The sequence below is a fragment of the Macrotis lagotis genome, chromosome 7 (assembly GCF_037893015.1).
Source record: "Macrotis lagotis isolate mMagLag1 chromosome 7, bilby.v1.9.chrom.fasta, whole genome shotgun sequence".
NCBI classification, from domain to species: domain Eukaryota; kingdom Metazoa; phylum Chordata; class Mammalia; order Peramelemorphia; family Peramelidae; genus Macrotis; species Macrotis lagotis.
Window position 1 is genome coordinate 163,993,921 of NC_133664.1, and position 24,951 is coordinate 164,018,871.

General features: G+C 31.9%; 1 protein-coding gene and 1 long non-coding RNA gene across 2 annotated transcripts in view; one reads left to right on the forward strand and one right to left on the reverse strand.

Moving 5' to 3' along the window:
• Positions 1-12,399, reverse strand: part of LOC141494190 (voltage-dependent calcium channel subunit alpha-2/delta-1-like) — a 430,495-nt gene extending 418,096 nt beyond the window's left edge. Inside the window, exons 1-2 of the mRNA XM_074195299.1 lie at positions 12,386-12,399; positions 11,611-11,692 (exon numbers count right to left, since the gene is read on the reverse strand). Coding sequence (XP_074051400.1) covers positions 11,611-11,692; positions 12,386-12,399 — 96 coding nt within the window. The remainder of the gene's footprint in view (positions 1-11,610; positions 11,693-12,385) is intronic.
• LOC141493127 (uncharacterized) lies at positions 5,067-8,782 on the forward strand. The gene is made up of 3 exons (XR_012470121.1): positions 5,067-5,174; positions 7,115-7,173; positions 8,698-8,782. It is a non-coding gene; the product is annotated as an uncharacterized LOC141493127 (long non-coding RNA).
• Positions 12,400-24,951: the final 12,552 nt, after the last annotated feature.

Here is a 24,951-nt window from a genome sequence, read left to right on the forward strand (position 1 = left end):
GTTACCAATGTTATATTTTGTTTTTTACATCACCATACTATCCTATATACCCATTCTTCTCCCTGTAAAGAAGTTAAATGTATAGATATTTCTAACTATAATATCATTTGATCCTAATAAAAACATGGAGATTGCATTTGTAATACTCCAAAGTAGGTGCTACTGGTATTTTCATTTTATATATAAAGAAAAAGACTGAGAAAGTTTGTTACTGCCTAGGAAAAATACACTGTTCGTAACATTACATCCACTAAGATCGCTTTTTTAACTGAATTAAATGGCACATTAAAGGTAATATTAATTTTTTTTTGCTTTTAGGATTGGAGTTCAATTTCATCCATTGATTTCATAGGCAAGGTCACAGGCACCATGAATACAAAGACAAAAAAGAAATAAATTTCCTTTAAGGTCTTAGAATTAACTAATAGGTTCATCAAAATAATTATGCTATAATATATAGTTATATATCTGTATATGCACTATATCTATGAGTGCATGTGTGTATAGTACATATATATATATATATATTTATTTTAAAAATTTATCCTTGAAACCTTAATTTCTCTATGAAAACATTTCACAATGTTTCCTAAAAGTTTAGAAATCTACAAGAAAAAACACACAAAATTTATTGGTAAAGTTTCGTTTTTCATATATCTATCTATCTATCTATCTATATATATATATATAGCAAAATATTAAATACACACAAAAGTATTTCTCTATACTTATCAAGAATATAACACTTTAAATTGTTCTTCCAAGTGTTTCATCTTGGGCTTTTTTACCCCATGTGATTCTTTTTGGAAAGCAATATGAATCAAGCTATGAAATTTTCATGAATAGAATTTGCATAACTTATTTATAACTTTCACTAAAATAGTAGTATCATCCAAGACAGCAATTTTGCATTTAGTTTTACCTTTTCAAAGCAGAGGAAAGAAAAACTTCAGGGAAACTCCAGCAAAAAGAGAAAGGTATTACAAGAAACTAAAAAGGTTATCAATAAATAAAAATTCACAAAATTATATATTTGTGTTTTAAAGCAATATTATTCAAATCATAATACAACATTTCTGTTTATTATTAGTACAATTTTAAAATCTCACTTAAAACCTAAATTTTATAGTGTGAAAAAAATTGAGAGATATTTTCTTGGTATGTAATGATTTTAATAATCATGTTAGTAATACTTAATAAAAAGGATCAATGACACTCTCAAATGCCAAAGTTCCCTGACAGAATCCATATAATGACTATGTGTCCCTGGAAAAAACTGATGCTCCTGAATGTAGCAATCAGCCATTAATTGGTTGACAAGTAATGAATGAATGAATATTATAAGAAGTTGATTTATTCTAATTAGGGTCACATCTCCTCTGACCACTTAGTCTTGGTAAAAGGATAGGTAAACCCCTATCATCCTGCCTGGGGTTAATATAATAAAAAGGGGAATCTACTTAAACCTGTCTGAGTAAAACACAATGGGTCAGAATTCATCACTTCAACTAAATTAAAATTTCTTTACCTGTAGAACAGATCTTAGTTTTCTAGGTGTGTCACTTTCATCCAAGATTTCATTTCATTATGAACTCTTCATTTCAAAGACTACCTGTATTATCTACAGGGTTGATTTTTTTTTTAGGTTTTTTTGCAAGGCAATGGGGTTAAGTGGCTTGCCCAAGGCCACACAGCTAGGTAATTAAGTGTCTGAGTCTGGATTTGAATTCAGGTACTGGTGACTCCAGGGCCAGTGCTCTATCCACCTAGCTCCCCCAGGGGTTGATTTCTAAAAAGAGGAAAGGAAAGTGAAAAAATCTTGTCCAAATTCAACAATTAATTAATAATATAGGAGAAAAATAATCATCTCAATAGATATATAGCAACCCTATTCAAATGTAGAATGTAGAAAGTAATATAAAAGTTCTCTCTCTATTAGATTCACTCAAAAAAAATGACTCTTCCTCTGATCTAATCAAAAATTAAAGTGCAAGTTTGGACAAATAACATTAAGTTTTCTAGGCCTTGGTATCCTTATCTGTAAAATAATGGGGCTAGAGTAGCTCTTCCCAACTCTAAAATACTGATTCTAATAATTTACAAGAATTAGGTTATTTTATTTGTGATTTACTGCTATACTACAATAACCTTTGTAATGTCAGACTTGGAGCTATAACCTGCAAAGTCAGGTAATTGTTCATAAGGTTTATGAAACCTCCTGTCTGAGATAAAATTTGCCATAATTACAAGGTCTTCTTTTGTATGATTGACACATAAGGTTTACTTGGTCTCCCCAAGCTGCCTGTGCATTTTTGATTCACTGCCCCCTTTCTGACCTCCAACCTCCTGGTATTCTGGAGGTCTTCACAATTCCCTTGATTTTTACCAGACCATTATTATGTGACATTGTTTTCCCAGTCATGGCTTAAATACTGAATTTTTTCCCAGTCATTTACCCTTCCTCAATGGTGTCAGTTTTATTTGTTAGAGCTCCTATATTCCAATTTAAAAAAAAAGACTTTGCAACAGTTTTTCCCCATCAGTTTTTCAGACTTTTTCTACATCTTATTGTTTCATTACTAAAACTAAGTACTTATCAGCATGTTATAAATAGCAAGGCATTAAAATATCTTCTTCATCAAATGGCCAATGATCTTGAAATATTCATTTTTACACTATAGAGATATTAATAAAATAAAAAATGTTTTCAGGGAAAAGGAAGCATTCCATTATTAGCAATTAATCTTATAACCAAAAATTATTAAATTAGTCATCTAGAAAAGCTGAGAGAGAACAGAAACAGAAGAAATTTTTATGAAAAATAAAGTTTGAGAAAGGTAAAAACTTCTGGGCTATCATTAAGAAAGCAAAACTATGAAGAGTGTGTCAACAGGAGATTTACTGTAATCATGTTGTATGATGGTCTGTATGTCTATATAATTAGAACTGTTCCTTTGTGGAATGGGGCATTAAAAGGAACAGGTGAATACTGGTGACAGAATTCTTTATTTTTTACAATTTAGTCATATTAAAATAATCATGAAATTTATTGATTTGCTATATGCAGAAATTTATTATGTACCAGTTTTCTACATTGACTTTTTAGGGTTATTCATTTCCTGACTTTGGCACTTCCTGTGCTTCAACTTATGACTCAAGTATGAATACTTAAAGTTCAGGAGCCAACCTAACCTGGTCTCTTTTAATTTAGCCAAGTCAGGCAAACAAATGACAGAGTTGGATAAGATCAATCAATCAATAAGTCAACAAAAATTTATTTTAAGCACATACAATGTGACAAAAATGCTCAATTCCCAGTGGTTTCTGAGAAATCTATTTTTATAAGAAGTGAGTATACCAGGACGTGATTTAAGAAGAGTTAACTGATAACAAGTAAGGAATGGATAAGCTAAATAAATTACTTCTTATGCTTTTTTATCTTAGATATAACTAGTTTCAAATGATAACATTTCTTATAATTTAAGTATATGTGATTTAGCATTTGTTTGCATTATTGCAATATTTAAATATTATTTAATATCATTTAATAAATATATTATTTAAATATTAATTTCTTAATATTTTATAGTTAATTTATACCTGTTAATTATAGTAAATTTAATATACTTATATATTTGTATTTAATATACTTAATGTAATTTATACTTAATTTAATTTATACTTAATATACTTAATATAATTATATTTAATATACTTAATATAACTCAATAAACATTTTTTGTATTTACCACATAACAATTCACCTCAGAAATGAAAAATGACACAAACTGCATGTTAGTGAGCTTGCAATTTAATAAGAGTGGAAGAGTACAGCATACACACAAGTAAGTAGAACATATATCTAAGGATGTGATAAAGCAGAGATCCATATTGAGGAAACAAAGCTTTCAACTGGGGACATCAGAGAAGGTTTCACAAAGGAAACTACACTTGAAACAAGCCTTTAAGAAATGCTCGTATAGAGCATTGCAAATATTGTAAATTGTCTGCACAAATGAAGAAGAAAATGCAGACAAAAATAAGAGGTGGTGGTTCATTTTAGCTGGCATATAGCAAATTAGGCATGTAATATGAAATAAAGATGGAAAGTAAATATATTTATTTATAATAATATTAATATTATATTAGTATATAATATATTGCATGGTAGAATATATAATAAATATTTATGTGTATACATATTTATATGGATCTGAATGTGTGTATATATATGTGTATATATATGTGTATGTGTGTGTGTTTGTATGTGTGTGTATACACACACACACACACACACACCTGCACACAGACACACAGACTCACAAGCATATATACATATACAAATGCACACCATTTAGAGGTAAAAGGAACTTCAGAGGATTTCTATTTCAAGTTCTTCATTTTACAGATGAGAAAAACTAAGGACCATAGAGGTCAACATAATTGTCTAACATCACACATCTAGTGTGAGACTGTGCTTAAAGTTTTAAGTGTTCACTTTTCCAGAAGCTGAGGTCCTCTAGGTCCTAAGCCAGCTCCTTCCTCTACTTATTTATGCATTTGAGGCAGACTGTGGAAAGTTTTACATATCCAGCTAAGAAATCATGACTTCATCCTACAGGCAAAAAGAAAGTGCTGGAGATTTTAGATAGAACACTTTAACTTAAGAAGGATATTTTTTCATCTGTCTGAATGAAGGATTAGAGAGATAAGAGAGTGGAAGCAGGATTACCAAATAGGAAACAATGCAATAGTTCATGTAAGTAAGAAGGTAGAGTATGAAACAGTGTGGTTGGAGTATGAGTTTTGGACAGTTAGGTAACAAAGTGCAGGTTCTGAAGAAAGGAATATTCATCTTCTTCCATTCAAATCTGGCCTCATATATCTAATAGCTGTATAACTGAAGTCACTTAACCCTGTGTCTCAATTTCTCATCTGAAAAATGGATTGAAGAAATGGCAAACCACTCTAGTATATTTGTCCCAAATGGGGTCACAAATAGACTGAATAACAAAAGTATGAGTTTGAAAAATGCCATGGAAACAGAATAAATAAGACATGGCAAATGATTCTATTTGGAGAGTAAAGAAGAATGGAAAGTCAAAGATGACTTAAATGTTTAAAGCCTGGGTAACTAAGCAGAGATTTCTACCAAGAACAAAAATAACAAGCTGGTAAGATAGAATATTTTAAGGATGAGTGTGATATATCTAGAGGTTTTATGTAATAATGAAAAGAGAACTAGCATTAATATCAGAACATCCAGGTTTCAAGTCTTTCTTCTGAGGCATGCTATATTAACATGGGAGTCAGTTCTCTAAGACTAAGCTGCAGAGAAAGTGCTGATCTACATTTGTAGGAGGTGTACCAATGAAAGCACAGGCCCAATTTAAAAAAAAAGTTCTATTTCAAAGTAAGATTTTGATGATAAATTGTAGATCCTATAAAAGAGAACCATTTAATCTCAAAAGCTTTGGATGGTTTTTAAGTCAGGAAAATAAGTCTGAAAGAAAGAGATGAGTCTGTAGGTCTAATTGTTCATTCTCATTAAAGCCATATCACCTGCAACAAACACCACACTGGGTTACATAGGCAGGGCATTTCTATTTCTATAAATATTATTAACTGAACATAATAATAGTGTAAAATATTTCTGCTCATCTCATAGTGTTTTAGCATAATAATAATGGTGTGCCTAGAATCAGAAAGTCCTGAGAACAAAAATAGCTTCAAACATGGATTAACTGTGGGAAACTGAGTGAATCACTTAACCTCCATCTTAGTTTCCTAAGTAAAATAAGGATGATAATAATAATAGCTATTTCCCAGGGTTACTATGAAGATAAAATAAACTAACAGACATAAAGTACTTTGTAAAACTTAAAGTTCTCAAAAAATTTTAGGTATTATAATTTTAAAAATTGATAAAGACCATTATATAAAAGGATATGGTGGGTTACAATATCTATATCTCAGGGCAACTAGATGATGGAGAGAATAGAAAGCTGGCCTTGAGGCCAGGAGGACTTAGTTCAAATTTGGGCTCAGATAATTTACTAGTTGTATGACCTTGGGCAAGTCATTTAACTCTTACTGCTTTTACATCTAATGCCTTCTGTAGTCATCCTGGCCACTGGACTCAGATAACTCTAGAGAAGAAAGTGAATCTGGCAACAGCACAGCACTCCCCTCATTCAAATCCATGTGCATGGCATGTTATCACCTCTCTGATGTCATTATCCTCTTTCAAGAGTAAATAACAATCATCATCATCATCATCCTTTCAGATATTGACAACACTTATTTGAAATGAAGCTGTCCTGGCCCAAAGTGGCACAGTTTAACGTCACAGGAGTAGATATTTTAACTACTACTCCATAAGAGGATATCTCAGGCAAAGGTAATTCATGAGATAAACTATTGTAAGATAGACTTCTCCAGTTCTTTACTGCATGATGGTTTTCCAGCTATTTTCCTGGTTTAGAAAATATTTCAAAAATCTCTGCCTAAACCTCTAGGCTAAGCATTCTTATGAAATCTTTTGGCTGAGACTTCTGTTTCCTCTCTCAGTTCTTGTTCTTCTTCCTTCCAGGCATGTTTCCTCCTTCTAGGTCAAATTCCTTTTAATAAGTGGCAAAACTCACACATATGATAATAATCAAAATACCACAGACATCTTTGTCTTAATTGGGAGTAAATTCCTATAATTATTACAGAAGAAACTTGGAGCAAATAAATTGCCCCATGAATAACAAATAACTTTATGAATCTAAAGTTTATGATACAAAGAATCACAACAACTAAGTTAGGAGATATCTCAGAGGTCAAACTTTACCCCTTTAACATTCCTTTCTTATAACAACAGAGAAGAAGGTATTAACACTGAATCTTCTCACCCTTTTTTTCTCCAAATTCTCTGATTTGTCAATGTTTTTCCTAAATTTGTCACCCAGAAACAAAATACTCCAGGTGTGGTCTGACATGGACAGATTTGTGGTTGTTGTTTTTCAAATGTTTTAGTTGTGTCTGACTGACTCTTCATGACCCCATTTGAGGTTTTCTTGGCAAAGATACCAGGATACTTTGTCATTTTATTCTCTAACTCATTTTACAGATGAGGAAACTGAGACAAACAAGATCAAGTAATTACATGTGTCCAGAATCACATAGCTAGTAAGTATCTGAAATCATATTTCAACTCAGAAGCTCCTGACTCCAAATCTGATGCTCTATCTGATGCTCACCTAGCACAGGATTATCATTTTCTGCATTTTGTATGAAATCCTTCTCAATGCAGAATTACCATATCACACTTTTCCAATATATTGAACTGGCAATCCACTGAAACCCTCAAATTGTTTCTTAGGTATTTTTGTCTATCTGTATCTGTCTTAATGCACACTATGGTTAATTCTGGGAACCCAGTATATAGACTTTGTATTGATTTTATTTTTATTTTTCTAATTACTAGCAAAGGTGATTTTTCAGTATTGATCCATTTGCAAATTGATTAGATCCACATTTTTCTACCACCCCCTTTTTTCTTCCTCCCTCCCCATGTTAGTATACAGACTCTCCAGATGTGGATGGCATTGTCCACAGAAAGTCTCTCAGGGTTGTCTCTTGATCTCTGAACTGCTGAAAGGAGCTGCATCCATTATAGTTGATCATCTCACAATGGTGTTAATGTGTACAATGTTTTCTTGATTCTGATCACTTCATTCAGTATCAGGTCTTTCCATGCTTCCCTAAAACCTGGCCATTCATGATTTCTTATGGAATAATTACTCCATAACATTCATCTATCATAACCTGTTCAGCCATTCCCCAATGATAGGCATCCCCCTCAATTTCAAAATCTTTGCCTCTGCAAAAAGAACTACTAAAAAATACTTTTGAACATGTGGGACTTTTCCCATTTTTTTATAATTTCTTTGGGATATATATACCTAGTAGTGGTATTGCTGAATCAAAAGGTATGATCAGCTTTATTGCTATAGATTGTTGTCCAGAATGGCTGGGTCATTTCACAACTCTACAACTGTGCTTCACTATTCCTATTTTCTCAGATATGAATATAGATCCTTTAATATTTATCAAATTTCATCCTGTTAGATTTAATCCATAATTATATACTACTGAGATGCTTCTATATAACAAATCTAAAATGTCAGTTTTGTTTCTCAACTTCACATCATCCATACATTTGACAAAAATATCTCCAATTCCTTTACTCAAACTAATTCTTGAAGCTATTGAATAGTAGAAGACCAAGAACAGATAGCTCTGACATTTTGATTCCAGACATTCAATTAGTTACAGGCTGATCTAACTGAACTGTCAATCCATCTTATTTTCTCCATCTTGACCCCAAGAGTGACTTGAGTAATGTTTGGACTCAAAGTATTGCTCTGATTTACTCATCTTATGACCCTGTCAAACAAGAACAATTTCTGAGGGAAAAAATCTTTAAACCAGCTATATTTGATAAAAGACTGATAATTAATATGTATAAAGAACTAACTCAAATATATAAAACCAAGACCTCTTTCCTTAACATACTAGTAGCAAAGCATATGAGTGGCTTTTAAAGGAATTATAAAATATCAAGAACACTACAAAGACAACTCCAAATCACTAGGAACAAGAAAGTGTAGTAAAAAACAATTGTTTTAACTGTAATTAATTTAATTTCAGTTTCAATTCCAACCCAGAAAATTGGAAGATGACTAAAGGGAAAAAATGAAGATGATTAAATCTAGAGAATCTGTCTGCAGGAAGACAGGTACTAATATATACTATTGGAGGTGCTATAACTTGATTCATTAATTTTAGAAAAGTTTAAAAATAATTTTTAAAAAAATCTCAATTATTTTGTGGAAAAAGTTTAAATGAGTAAATTCACTGAATTCTTCATACCTTTTTCTTCTGAGATCCTAATTCTGGCCAAATAGCTCCAAGACAGTCAAAAGCAAAAATAAAGTTTACATATTTACAAAAAAATTCAGAACTTAATTTTTATGCTAGTAGAAATTTGGAAACAAAGTGAACCTCTATTAAGTGGGGAATGACTAAACATACTGGGAATTCAAAGAAAATAGATAAAATAAGGACATTAGCTTCCCTTCTTTTGTAGAGTTAAGGGACCTGTCAGACCTGGCTACTGTCTTTTTTTTTTGGCATAAAATTGTTTATTGGGGCAGCTAGTTGGTACATACCCTGGAGTCAGGAGGATCCAAGTTCAAATCTGACCTCAGATACTTACTAGCTGTATGATGCTGGCAAGTTATTTAAACCTTATTGTCTCCCCCCGACAATTCCAAAAAGAATTTTGATATTTTCTTTTTTTTTTCTTTTATTTTTATGTAAGGCAATGGGGTTAAGTTAAGTTGCTTGTCCAAAGTCACACAACTAGACAATTATTAAGTGCCTGAGGCTGATTTTGAACTCAGATCCTCCTGATTCCAGGGCTGGTACTTTATTCACTACACCACCTAGCTGCCCCTGAATTTTGATATTTTCAAGGGGATGTTCATGGGAGTAGAGAAGAAGAAAAGGAAAACTTACATAAAGAAATGATTCTGAAATTTAAAAGTCCACAAAGCATCAATAAAGCATTAATTTCAAAAAGAAGAGTCCAATATTGTATGGACTATTCTTTTTTTATTTATTTTTTTATTTTTTTATTTTTTTGGACTGTTCTTAATAAGTAATTTTAATCTGTTTAGGGCCACATGAGAATAGAGCAGACTACATGCTTGACATTTCTTTTTTTTTAATTATCTCCTATTTAGCCTGGATATAGCTTGTTGGTACACATTTGCTTGCTTGTTGTCCTCCAATGTTCTCCCACAATCTATGAGTTCAGCTTAGCATAGTCATTGGTACATAGTAGGTACTTAATACTTATTGAATCTCTGTATCCATCCATACACTGTGTCAAAAACTAAATTGTTTGGCATTACTGAACAAGCCAATATCTTTAGAGTAATATTTCTGTCTTTTCTCTCAAAACAATGAAGAAATCTGCTCAGTCTCTGATATTTGACAGAGATTCTTGCCATGTTCGAATAGAAATAGAAACAAATAGAAGCTAATCAAAATCATAATTCTATATAGGCAACTGATATATCCTTTGTTATTTTGCCACTGATCTCTAGATTTCTTGTTGAATTTCCCTACATCCTTGATTTTTCTTTTGGTCTATTAACTTGCCAAATAATTCATCTTTGCTTATTGTTAAAGTAATTTGCCAGAGAAACATTTTATAACTGTTATCTGCAAATTCTACTCAGATTTCAAGTTTGATGCATACATTACTACTGAAAACATTTATTCACTGAATTGGTATTTCATCCTTTCCAATTTTGTCTTTATGGACAGCAATGACTTATTTACTTTAAAATATGTGGATTTGGACAAATGACAATTGCGTATTGTGCCAGTTATAAAAATTATTTTCAAATTTTTGCATGTATTTGCCTTAGTCAACGATCAATATACATAAACTTCATCATGTTCACTGCTTTTGATACTGAATTGTCATGACAGTTTGAGCTGAGCTTTTGGAAAGTGACCAATCAAATTCCTTATATGTTGTACTTCACTCTTTCATACTTTCTAAAAAAAAATTATTATTCTTGTTTCTTCTCACAATCAATATAATTTTTACCTTTACCTATAGTTTTTTTGGAAAAAATTTTCCTTTCCAATATCTCAGTCTCTGCTTGTTATAGTTGAATATAGATTTGTTAAATAAAATTTTGTCAGGAGCGCTAAGGCAGACTTTGCAAAGCTATCTGAAATCTTCATTCTGGTTCATTTCCTGACTAAAGGTTCATGGTGTGAGTATGTGTGTGTGTGTGCATGTATGTACATATGTACTTTGTATGATCATATTCACAGACATTTATTTGTATACTATGTCCTTTATATTTAGTCATATTAGAAAAAGAAGGCTTCATGGTATTATAAGAATACATTTTTCTTAAATCTGACAAATCACTGAAAAATTATTTGAAAAGTGAATGTGAGATACTAAAATGTGACAAGATCAGCAAAATAGAATTATCATCCCTTAAAATGACTATTTTGGAGGCAATTATATTAGTTTGAATGTATGAATTAATTTCTAATTAATTCTTCCTAAAATTGTTTTCTTCATATTTCTAAGAATCTGTGAAGTTCTAATAATAAAAAATATAACTCCTAAGACAAATTATTCTTCCTCAAATTCCTGAAGTTTGACCATGTAACCCTTTCCAGGCCCCCACTCCCATTCAATAAATTTCAAGTTCTGTCACCTCCAGGATCAAATATCATTTGTGTGACTTTTAAACCCTTAATTAGGTGATTCCTTCCTACCTTTCCATTCTTCCCACATCTTCTTCGCACCCCTTACATTTAAAAAGATACAATAAACAAGCACTATAACAGAAAACAAAATTTCCTGTATTTAGATATTAAATCAAATGAACATTATTAGACTTTAGATCCCATAGAACTCACTCATCTGACAGAGCAACTAAATTAAAAATCCTGAGGAAGTATACCATCCGTTTCAGCACTTTCAGTTTTCCCAATGAGTTTGTCTTTTGATTATAAACTTACATCTCGTAGTTGAGTCACTCCACTTGCTGTTCTTGCCAATGTGACAAGTTCATCTTGCATCTTATCCACCCATGACTTGATGCTGCAGAGATGAGAAAAGAAGAACATACAATCAGATTAATGGCAACTGACTGTGAACATCGCAAACCAAATGGAAGCTGACTGCTTTTACTTATGTGGCAGATAGATCTTGAAGTCCCCTTGATATAGAATCTATTTTCAACAGTCTCTCTCCCCCCCTCTTTGTTTCCTCTCCCTTCCCTCTTATTATGCACTTGTTTGGTTGTTTGCAGGTTATCCTGTGCAGATTCAAAAAATAGCTCAGAATCAATGAAGTCTGGGAATAGCTTCCAATCACAGAACCATAGGATTTTGGATGTAGAGAGGGCTCTTAAAGATTATATGATCCAATTTAGTGGATTAAAACCTTGGACCTGGAGTCAGGAAGACCAAAGCTCAAATATAGCCTGAGATACTTTCTAACTGGGTGATGCTAGATAAGTCAAACCTCTGCCTAGCTCAACTAGACAGTTTCCTCAATTCTCAAATGGTGATAATAATTGTACTCTCTTATCAGGACTACTATGAAGATTAAATGAGAATATATTTGTAACATTCTTAGCATAGTACTTGGAACATAGCACAGACAGTTAATAATGCTTCTTTCCTATTCCTTTAATCTTCCAGATGAAAAAGACAAAGCTAGTTTCAATGATTTGGCCAAAGTTGTATAGCAAGAATAAAAGGTAATAGGAAATGTAAAATGTATACTCACTGAGTCTGGGACATAGAGAAAGAGAAAACAAACAAAAAATTTTGACTGCTTGATATTTTTAATGGGTCCACAATGTTTTAGGCATTGCACAAATTTATCAAATTGTCATTTATTCTCTTTCAGCTTAAATTTAAAAGCAAAAATGCAGTAGACATTTAAATATGTACTTAATAGATTTTTATGGAGACCTCCTGAATGAATGAACTCTAGAGTCCTGAATCCTAAATCCCAATCATTGGTCTTCTACTTAAGGGAAGCATGACTTTGTATACATCTATTAAGTTTTTCTAACTGAACTTTCAGCTCATCTCTAGGACGAAAATAATAATGTCTACCTCCCAGGACTGGCATAAGAAGTCAATGATAAAATATACTATGTGAAACTTCTGCAAAAAATAAAAATGTTACTAGAAATTTAAAGTATTGTTATAATTATTACTATAATATGATTATAAATCATATTATATAAATCATATTATTGTATTTATGATATATTTTAGTGTTGTACTTTTAATATATCTACATTTAAGAAAAATGCCTAATAATCAACAGAAATTAATTTCTCAGCAGTAGCAGACTTTCTTCTACCTTTTGAAACTTTACCTACTTCAAGACAAGTCCAGCAACAACTTTTAGTGCCATTAGTGATGTCAATGGCTCTATGAGCGTTTTCCCACTAAAATATATGGAATGTTAGACTTACAAGTCCATTTTTCCTCAAATGCAGTATTTTTTTGGCTAAATTTGAAATGATCTCTACATCTTTCTATCAATAGCAGACTGAAATTCCTTGTTTTGTTGTTTCATGAGATTAGAGCTAAAGTACAGAGTAGCTAGTATGTGGCATGAAACAAAAGGCTAGGGAAATGATACTGACATTAAAACTGTTTTGTGGATGATTCATACATGAATGAGTAAGTGTAGATTATAAAAGGAATGCTAATCCTTTTTTTCAAATACGTAAAAGAGCATAGGAAAAATCAGGCAAAAGAATTCCTGGAGAAATTAATCATTTAAAAAAATGACTGTACAAAAACCTAAAAAAAAAAAGAAATGACTGTGAAAAAAATATTAAAAACTAAATGGTAAGGGGCAGCTAGGTGGTGCAGTAGATAGAGCACCAGAGCTGGAGTCACGAATATCTGAGTTCAAATCTGGCCTCAGACACTTAATAATTACCTAGCTTTGTGGCCTTGGGCAAGCCACTTTAACCCCATTGCCTAGCAAAAACTAACAACAAAAAACAAAAACACCCTAAATGGTAAGAGAGAATAATTAAATGATATATCAAAGAGTATATGTGTGAAGTTAGAAAAATGTCTGAAAATAAGGACACATTTGAATTAGATATAGAATAAAAATATTATAAAACTTTGAGATAAATTTAAAAATTAGGAAAAGGAATATGATAATTTCAGTGACAAAATGCATAAAACATTAGCATAAAAACAATGAAACTCAAAGAAGACAAAAATAAGAACTAGAAGAATTAAACTGAAAGATGCTCACATTTTTAAAAAAATACTACTATAATGGCATTTATGATGATTTGTATATCTAATCTCAATCATGGTGTAAGCATTAACTTATATGCCTAGCATCCTCTTTTAGGGAAAGTAATTTTGTCTATTTTTTCACCAAAATTAATAAAACTCCTAATTTTTTAAAATGTAAGAACTGGAGGAAGAATTGGAGTGACTTCAAATTAGATTGATAAAGATACCATATACCTGTTACTTCATATTCTTAAAGTGACAATCAATCATATCATATGCTGAAAGGGATATGAGAGCTTGACTCTAGATCCAATCCATTGAATCAGAAATTAATCTCTGGTTATTTATGCATCCATGTTCCCAGGATCATAAATGAAAGAAGAATTTTTGAAATCCATTTACTTTGAAAATCAAAAGGCTGAATAGGCTCGTAGAGAAATAAATTTGACTCAGGTTTAAATTTTGGCCAATACAAAACTTGATCAACTGCCACTCAACTTGACTTTTGTCTTGCCATTCAACTTCAGTGACTATAGGAAAAGTGAAGCTGATGATTTATTTTTGCGTCTCTCTGCCTCACTTAAATCTAATTCATAAACAAGTGAAAACATCATCCCATAATGTCATTTGTCCTCTTCAAAAATGAAGGATGAACTGATCAGTGCAAAACTGATCAATATCTGGTATGATCAAAATAGTACATCTGAACCTAAGTAAGTATTACTACCTCATTCACAGAAATGTCATAGTTTGCCTAAAAAGCAATTCAGACCCCCCTCTGACCCCTTCTTTGTCAAAGATTTCATTGAAAATAAGAAATAGAAATACAAAGTAATTTTCAAATTCTAAACAAATTTTTAAACTGTAAACTAAGGAGAAGGAGATCATATGAGCTAACAGATCCATCCTAGTTCTAACCTTCATTCAGAGATAAAGAATAATCATAAAAGAAAGAATATCATATATTGTGAATTCAAGACTACTCTGTCTGAAATAAGGTATATGACTTTAAGCATAAGTTATTTTACCTTTCTGGGCTTCAATTTTTTGATTTTGTGAAATGAGTTTTTGACTACAGTAGCTACCATTAATTCTAACATATGAATATATATGTATAAACTATAGATAAGATAGGCCTCAAATGTTGAGATAATACTGAGTGAGTAATAAGATGGGCTTTAGGGATTTTGTGAATCATATTTTAAGATGTATTGATTCTATATAACAAAAACTTGCATGAACTCTTTAAAAAATTCATAGTTTTAAACTATATGTAAAAATTTTACATTACAATGCTTTTCATATACAATCAAGGTCCTTCACAAAAAAATTCCTAGGGAAATAAAATATATTCATAAACCTTCATTGTTTCTTTTTTAAAAATTTACATGAACTCCAAGGTTATCATTCAAAAATTGAAAGATTCTAATGAATTATACTGATTTTATAACTATTCTCAAAATATTTCATGTAATATCACATAAGGAAGCAAGTTCATACAATTACCATTATCCCATTCCTAAAATTATTTTATTTTACTTTGTATTTACTTCAGATTTACTTGTATAAATGTTGTCCCCCATTATTAATCAATATATATGTGTCTGTATATTTACATGCATATATAATGTATATATATGTTATACAGTTTCTTGCTTTAGAATCTTGCTTTATGTTGAATTATACAGAGTTGCCTGAATTCTTCACTAGATCTCCAATGCCATACTAACTATGCAATAAACAATGAAGATAAGTTACAATTTACAACAAACTATAAATGTCTATATCTATTTTTATGTAACACATCTAAATTATAGTTATATATAACATATACTATATACTTATATATCAATAAATATAAATGGATGCTCTTAGAAAATAATATGGCCATTTTTTCCTTTCCAGTTTTGTAAATGAAAATGCTGTTAGATCATTTTGTTAATGAAGAAGACATGGCCCTGTATTCAATTTTTCATGATGTTTGAAACTAAGTGTCACAGTAGATAGAAGACTGGATCTGAACTCAGGCAGATCTGAATTTAAAACTAGCCTTAGACACCTACTTTATGATATCCTGGGCAAGTTACTTAGCATCTCTCATTTTCTTTAACAGTAAAATAGGGATAATATCACCTAATACTCAGAGTTGTCATGAGGATCAAATATAATTCTTTTGAAAAGTGTTAAGTATATAGTGCATAGATCATAGTAGGTACTTAATAAGTGTTTGTTCCCCTCTATATTCTGTTCAACAGGAAAAAATTTTCTTTTATGCGGGTACATCAGCAAGCAAATACTCTTATTGCATGTGGAAATTATAGTTACTAGAAGTTGGCACACATGGTCGACTTCAAAGACTGCTATCCTTTCCTTGAGTAGTTTTAGTGAAAATTTTCTGAGTTAGAAGACCTCAGAAAATAATTGGAGGAATTCTTAGTCCATAATATACATTCTTAGTCTGTAATAATCACATATTTCTGTAGTTCACATCTGACCCATAGGGATTATAAGGAAGAAGATTGAAAATATTAAAGAATATATGCATTACTGACCTTTGAACAAAGAACTTGATTTAAGGAAAGGATAATCAAGACAGACAGAATAATAGGTGTCTTTGTGTAAATGTTAAATACTGGGAAAGGCTTTCTATTAAAAATATACAGAATCAAGTTTACCAGGCAGGCACATCACATTGTTCCAACATAAAGGTAATTGTTCAACTGTGTCAATGTCTTCTTGACTCCATGGACCATAGCACACCATGTCCTTCCATCCTCTACTGTCTCTTGAAATCTGTCCAAGTTCCTTATTTCTATGATGCTATCTACTCATCTCATCTTCTGTCATTCCCTTTTCCTATTGCCTTCACTCTTTCCCAACATCATGGGTTTTTCCAATGAGACCCATCTTCTCATTGTGACCTAAGACCTTTAGCTCCAACTTCAGTATTTGATATTTTAGCAAATAGCCTGAATTAATTTCTTTAAGAGCTGAATTATTTTTAATCTCCTTGCTGTCAAAGGAGCTCTCAAAAGTCTTCTCCAGTGATGAGAAGAACCAGAAGAACATTGTACACCCTAACAGCAACATGGGGGTGATGATCAACCTTCATGAATTTGCTCATTCCATTAGTGCAAAAATTAGGGACAATCTGGGGCTATCTGTGATGGAGAATACCATCTGTATCCAGAGAAAGGATTGTGGAGTTTGAACAAAGACCAAGGAATATTACCTTTAATTTAGAAAAAAAACTGATATTATTATATAATCTTGGTATCTCTTATACTTTATTTTTCTTCCTTAAGGATATGATTTCTCTCTCATCACATTCAATTTGGATCAATGCATACCATGGAAACAATGTAAAGACTGGCAAATTGCCTTCTGTGTGGGGTGGGGGGAGGGAAGTAAGATCAGGGGAAAAATTGTAAAACTTAAAATAAATAAAATCTCTAAATTGAAAAAAAGTCTTCTCCAGCACCACAATTTGTTAAGTGTCAATTCTACAGTGCTCAGCTTTTCTTAATCAAACTCTGACAGACAGACATTGCTACTGGAAAAACCATAGCTTTGACTATGTAGACCTCTGTCAGCAAGATGGTATATCTGCTTTTCAGTATGCTGTCCAGATTTGCCATAATTCTCCTTCCAAGAAGAATCTGCTAATATCATGACTATAGTCATGATTATATGCAGTAATCTTTGAACCTGAGAATATAAACTCTGACACTGCTTCCATTTCTTCTTCATTTGCCAGGAAGTGATGGGACCAGTTGTCAGGATCTTGTTTTTTTTTTTATGTTAAACTTCAAGCCAGCTTTTACACTCTCCTCTTTAACCCTCATCAAGAGACTTCTTAATTCCTCTTCACTTTCTGCCATCAGAGTGGTATCAACTGCATACCTAAGAATGTTGATATTTCTTTCAGCAATCCTAATTCCAGTTTTTAATTCAACTAGCCTTGCATTTCACATAATGTACTCTGTATAAAAGTTAAGTTAATCAGATGACAATATATAGCCTTGTCTTACTCCTTTTACAACCTTAAATCAGTCAGTTATTCTAATTGCAGATAGAGTCCTCAGGACACAAGAAAGATATTAAGGTATTACAATCTCTTTAAGGCCTTGACACATATTTTTGTGATCATCTTAGTCGGAAACTTTAGTGTAGTCAATAAAGCAGAAGTAGAATTGTTTTTTTTTTCTAGAATTCCCTTGCTTTCTCCAAATTCTCCTGAATATTGGCAATTTAGTCTCTAATTCCTCTGTCTCTTTGAAAATCAGCCTACTCTTCTGCTAATTCTTGGTTCACATATTGCTGAAGCCTAGACTGCAGAATCTTAAGCAATATATTGCTGGAATGTCAAATGCATGCAATTTTTTGATAATTTGAACATTCCTTGGCATTGCACTTCTTTAGTACTGGGATGTAACTGATCTTTTCTAAACCAGTTGCCATAGTTGAATTTTCCAAATTTGTTGGTATATTGAGTACAGCATTGTGACAACATCAACTTTCAGAAATTTAAATAACTTAGCTAGAATTCATGAAAAATCTGGTCTCTGTCCACCATTACAACACCTGCAGATCACAAAGGTTTCCTGTTACTGCTTCTTGTTATCACAGTCTGCATTGATACAAAATCTTTCAATTAAATGGTGGGGGAGACTGAGAGGAGAGAATAATTGGGGAAGAAAAAGAGAAAGGAGATTAAAGGGTAGAGAAAGGAATACCCATTGATTGTGTATAATTGTATACTCATTATGTAACCTATATATGTGCTGTTATTTATTGCTTTAAGTATAACAGATAAAAATATATTTCATGTGATGTCATAGTTTGCCTACATTTTATAACTTTTCTATTTTGGTATGTGCCTAATCTGTTACATACAATTCATAAAGTAGATATTCTGTACTTTGTACTTTAATACCTACTGTGATTTTGGCTTATTATTTATAGTTCTTCTCTATAACAGCTGATGAATGTTTATGTTGTGCTTATAGAGGAACCTGGAAAGATCTAAATGGAGAGTATTTTTTGTAGGTGATATAAAGGGAGAATAAAATGATCATAGACATTTTCTCCCTCTTTTATATCTGTATCTAAGGATGGAAATAAGAACAATCTATTCAATATTCTAATAGTTAAAATAACACTTTCCACAATGCTTGGGGAATGTAAAGAACATCAGTCATTGATGGAAATTCTCTAAATTATATAATTCTAGAATACATATGTGCACAAGTCCGTAGTATAGTGCTATCATGTTGCAATGCCATGTCTCACAATACTTGAGGTTCAAGGAATCCTTATACAAAAAAAGAAATTCTCTAGCTCATACATCACAGAAAACTGTGTAAAGAATGAAAGTATAGTGACATCAATTTATGAATCCTCTCATTTTTGTGAGGAAGCTCTGTGATACATTTAAGTACATGTTAGTTTCCACACAGAAAGATGTGAGAACTATGTGGTACGGAGAAATGAAGAAACTAAAACCATTTGAGAGAAAGCAATTGTTGCTGACTATACCATGGTATTCTCAACTCTGGTATGCTGTTGGGACCATTAAAATGGATATATATGCTTTTTATCAAAAGCTTTCTGTAATCATCCAACTCCTCTTGCCAATCGTGCCCCCACAAATGAAACTGGAGGGGAAACTGTTGTTTCAATATAGCGATTTCAACAGTTTTTTCCATGCATATTGGGGCATTAAGGGTTTAAATATAAAGTTGAATAGTTCTTCCTTGGAGGCATATGAAATGGTGGCCATAGGTATATGAGAGCAGAAAGCATTAATTTATTTCCTAGATATTTGCCTTGCTGTTCTATTTTAATTAAATATCTTTTGTTTTTTAATACATGTTATTCAATATAGTCTGGTATAGGAAATATTTTAAGAGATCTTTAGACATGGTTTTGAACAGCTGATGACCCAAACAATACTCAGAATCCAAGTGAAGCAAAGACAGTTACCACAATATGATATATTTTGGTTAATCCTGACCTTGCTTCAACTCACCATTTTAACAACTCCTTGGTTTAAGGAACATTGAAATTTGCTATGCTTTTTCTGTTAAAGAGCAGGTCAGTCTTAGAACAGGTGGGAAATAATTAAAAGGTATAGTGGTCAAAAAAGGAATAATTAGATATGTTTTTATTAAACCTTAAACAATACCCATAAAGTTGTTAAATATTTGGTGTATGAGGTATGTCCTTTGCATCATTTTAGTTATTTCCTTAGTGTAAAATTCTACTCCATCAATAAACTTCAGAAGTTTGTCTATGATTTTTGGTCTTTGGGCATTGAGAAGTTAAATTAAGTTAAATTACTTATCAACAGTTGAATAAGTAATTAATGTTAGAAGCAGTACTTGAACCCAGGTCTTCCTGACTCCAAACTAGGCCAGCTAGCTACAATGATACTGAAATATGTTAGGATTTTAATTAATATATTTGCTTTTAATTTGATAGATATTATTTGTCAAAAAAGTTTCATATTTTAACACTTGCAATAAACTTATTTCTCTCTCTTATCCACGGCAGAAGAGAAACTAACTTCTGGATCAAGTGATCTAATGAAAAAACATAGTGCCATTATGTCAGTTCCCCTAAGTGCTGATATAGTATACATAAGAGAAATTAGTTTAACTCTTGAATACTCAAATTTTATAATTCCTGCATTAGAATTAACACATAATTTGCCTTCAAGAAATCATGGAAGCATAAAATTTTTAAAACTAGAAGGAACCTCAGAAGCCATCCTCCCCAAAGATTATTAAAAAAAAAACAAATAAACAAACAACAGAATCCCTACTTCTACATTCCTAACACATGGTCATCTAGCCTCTGACTTAAGACACCTAATGAAGGGAAACTTACTCCTAAGACAATTCATTGAGATTTTAAAGAGATTCAGTAATGAGTTTGTCCTGTCATTGAGCCTGAATTTCCCCTCTTGAAATTTCTTCCTATTGATATTGCTATTGATTGTTGCATCTGGGACCAAAATTCAATTGCTTCTGGCAGTCCTTCAAATAGTTGAAGAAAGCCATCTCATCCAATTCAAATGCATGAATAAGAAAAATATTACATATTGATTGATTTTATAAAAATAAAGTGACAATTTTGGCAATGATAAGGATCATTCAAAATCCATGGCCACATTCACTTCAAAGAGAATATTCTTAGTTCAATTTTCACTTGTTTGTTTTGAGTGGACAGACTTAATGATGCAATTCCTTTCACTTTTTTTGATGTTGGAAATGCCTGTAATTTTATTTTTAGGGAATATTTTTTAAGAAATAAAGGAAAAGATTAAAGGATTTTTTTATAATTTGGCATGTGTGTCAACAGATAGCAAAAGCAGCTAACTTAGAACAAAGTCAAGTATTTTTTTAGCAGTTATTATGTATCAGGCAGGCACTGTACTAAGTACTAGAAAGAAAGAAATACAAAATCATGGTCCATGCCCTAAAGGAGTTCTCATTGTAATGATGGAAATGTCATGCATATAACTGTATATAGGACATACATAAGATACCTATTTTGAAAATGGGGAATAATATCAAAGAGAAAGTACTGAGATTAAGGGTGGGTTTGAACTAGCAACCAGAAGGCCAAAGTCAATATATCATATTTCAGCCCAGAAGAGTAGAATCTCTGCAACCTGAAAAAATAAGAAGAGATCAAATCCTAAAGGCCTTTAATAAACACAAAACCTAAACATCCCAGCAGTTTAAGGAAGGGAATCTAAAAATTTGACTCCTTAATCCTACTGGAGTTATTTTTGAAAAAATGTAGAAAACAAATATTTTTTTTTATCTAGGTTTAGGTTCAGGCAAGAATCAATACTGTGACCTGTACTGTCTACAATCGAGCTATAACTTAGAAAAAAGGATTAGGAGCATGATTCTGGTGTTACTGCTTTGGGCAGGCAAAGGGGATTACAAAATTGTTTTTTTTCTTCCCACATTGATTCACCATATTTTAGCTTTAAAAACACCAATTAGGGTGTGATTCAGGAACTGGGATATATGTTCCAGATAAAAAGATAAGGGATAGATTTTCCCACAAATTAGCAAATTGATTGAAAGTAGAGTTCTGCACCCTGTTGGAGACCATGATTGTAATATTAAATCAAAGAATACTGTTCTCTAAATTTGTAACTAAAAATAATGAGTACATTCTTTTGCTTCAAGGAGAGGAACAGCTTCAGATAAATGTTAGCATGCAATATATAAATAATTTATCAATATCCCCTCCTGAAATGTCAAGGAAAAATAATCATCACATCTAGCTCCAAAAGGCAAATGTCCATTAAATCTGTCAAACTATTTATTGTTTAACATATAAACAAATAATGACTTCATGTGTATAAAGGGTATTGCTGGCTTTCTTATTAAATGGGAGCAGGAGGGAGGGAGAAAATTTGGAAATTTTTTATAACAAATGTTAAAAATAAATAATAATAAAATATAAGCAAATCTATCTGTTCATTGATAGTTTCATTTAATCAAACAAGATTGTTTAATTGTCTATTATGTATATGACACTTGACAACAGAAGAAAAACAACATAGACTTTGTCTTCAAGTTGTTTAGATCAGGAGGCCAGCAACACTTCCCAGTGGGACTGAAACCAGATTGAAACATAATTAGAAATAGTTAACAAAATAAGCAAAAATAAAATCAAACACAGATATTTGTATATGGTTTTCTAAGTCATTATGTGACTTATGAATGGTTTAATGGATGCATATCTATTTGAATTTAATACCATCAGTGTTCATCCTGATGAAAGTGGTTGCAGTATGTGTGTGTGTATGTATGTGTGTGTGTGTGTGTGTGTGTGTGTGTGTGTGTGTGTGTATATATATATATATATATATACATATATAAACAAAGGTAAGATAAAGTAAAAATGTAAGAGGAACAGAGGATGAATACAGATGAACTGTTTTTAGGAAGAAGAGAAATAATAACATTCAGTTTAGAATAAGTGAAAATTTCATGGTTGAGGTGGTACATGATCTGAGTTGGAATAAGAAAAGGGTTTGATCAAATCCTGGAGGCAGGAGAGATGAAGATGAAAGGAAAAGTAGTCTCTACATACCTTAGATCAATTATATATATATATATATATATGAAATTCTAATGCAATGGGATGGGGATTAACATGAAATAAGGTTATTAATACAGGTTGGGGGCAAGTTGGAGAGAGCTTTTCTTAATTATGAAAGACAGAGTTTTATTTCACCCTCTAGGCAATATGGAACTACTTGAGTTTTTTTGAAGAGGTTAGTACTATGGCCAGACTTTTCCATTATGATGATCATTTTGAAATAATGTGAAGAAGAGCCTAAAAGGGTCTAGATGAAAGTACAGTTAGGAAGATTTAAAAGGACATAAATGATAAAACTCAATAAATAGTCATTAATTGAACAATTTCAATTATAAGAAAAAAATTAATGTGGCATGGGTATCTACTACTCTGTATTACTCTACTTTTAAAAAATTGAATCATGTAAAAGCTAATGTAAGGATGGGGTTGATTTAGTCATTCAATTAATCACCCTGTTCCACTGTATAAATATCTTTATCAAATGAGAGTACAACTCAATTGAGTCAATCAATCCCAAGTGAGCTAGGTGTTAACAAGGTTTTGATACACTCATCATTATAGCTAGGTGCTAGAGAAATTAAGAGAGTTCATTAATTGGTTAAGGGATTTTGTAGTGCCCTGTGAAGAGCTAACACCAGTGATCTAGTTTGGAATAGAGAATATGAGGGTCTGACAGTATAGGGTAGAAGCCTCCAACAAATATCTGAGAAAGAATCAACTGATCATCATTGGAAAAAGCCCCCACTGGTGAGGGCTCATGATCTATGTCATTAAAATACATCCCCTCCAATCTTTCTGACTTTTAAATCTGGAAGGGGATGAAAAGCATCTGAGATCTGGGGCGTCCAATCTACTAGGAGAGAAATTTGAAAGACTAACTGCAGAACATGTGCTACATGTTAAAGTACTTTTCAAATTGCAAATCATAAAAATGATTGCCATGTAATACAGTAGATCAAAGAGTCTGGATTAAAAACTCACTGAGTTAGAAAGATAGATCAAATTTAGTATAATGAAATACAATAGGAAAAGGGTAAGATTCTATACTTAAAAAAAAAAACTTCACAAATACTAGATGGAGGTAGGAAGTAACCACAAATCAACATGTCCTATTTAAAATGCTATAGGAACTTTACTGGACTACAATCAATGTAAACAATGACATAGCAGCTAAGACATCAATTCTAGTCTAAGATGCATTAAGAGGGACAAAGTATTGAGAGAGAGGTAATGATTCTATTAAGCTCTGCTTTGGGCAGCCATCTCAGGAACATTGTGATAGGCTTGGGACACCATCTTTCGCAAAATAGAAGTCCTAATATATCTTAAATAAGACAGCCAGCAGAGGAAAAGCAGACAAAATGTGCTACATAAATTATTGGATGGAGAAATAGTTGGATAAGAGACTAAAAGGGGACACAATAGCAATGTTGATGAATCTTAAGGTCAGTCATATATAGGAAAAGGATGAGGTGTGTTCATCTTGCCACTACAGGGGAAGAACTAGATTAATAATTACAAAAGGCAGATTAAGACTCAAATTAAACATTTCCTAATGATTAAAACTGGTAAAAATAAAATAAGCTATCTTGATGAATGTAGAATTTACCTGCTTTAGAGGTCTTTGGGCAAAAGTCAAATGATAATTTTTATGGGATTTGTTTCTTTTCCCTGCACAAGTTTGACTAGATGATCTCTTCTAGCTCCTACAATATGGAAGAGAAGTGGCAGGAAACCAATTAAGAAGCTAAAAATAGTCCAGGTGAGATGCAGTGATACTCTGAATAAAGGTGATGGCAGTGTGGCTGAACAGTATTGACAAAGATATTGTGAATATATAATTGACATGACAGCACATGTGGGGGTGATGTGGAGTTTTGAATCTGAGTAACTAAAAGGATAGTAAGACTATTAACTGAACAGTCTAGAAAATGAAAG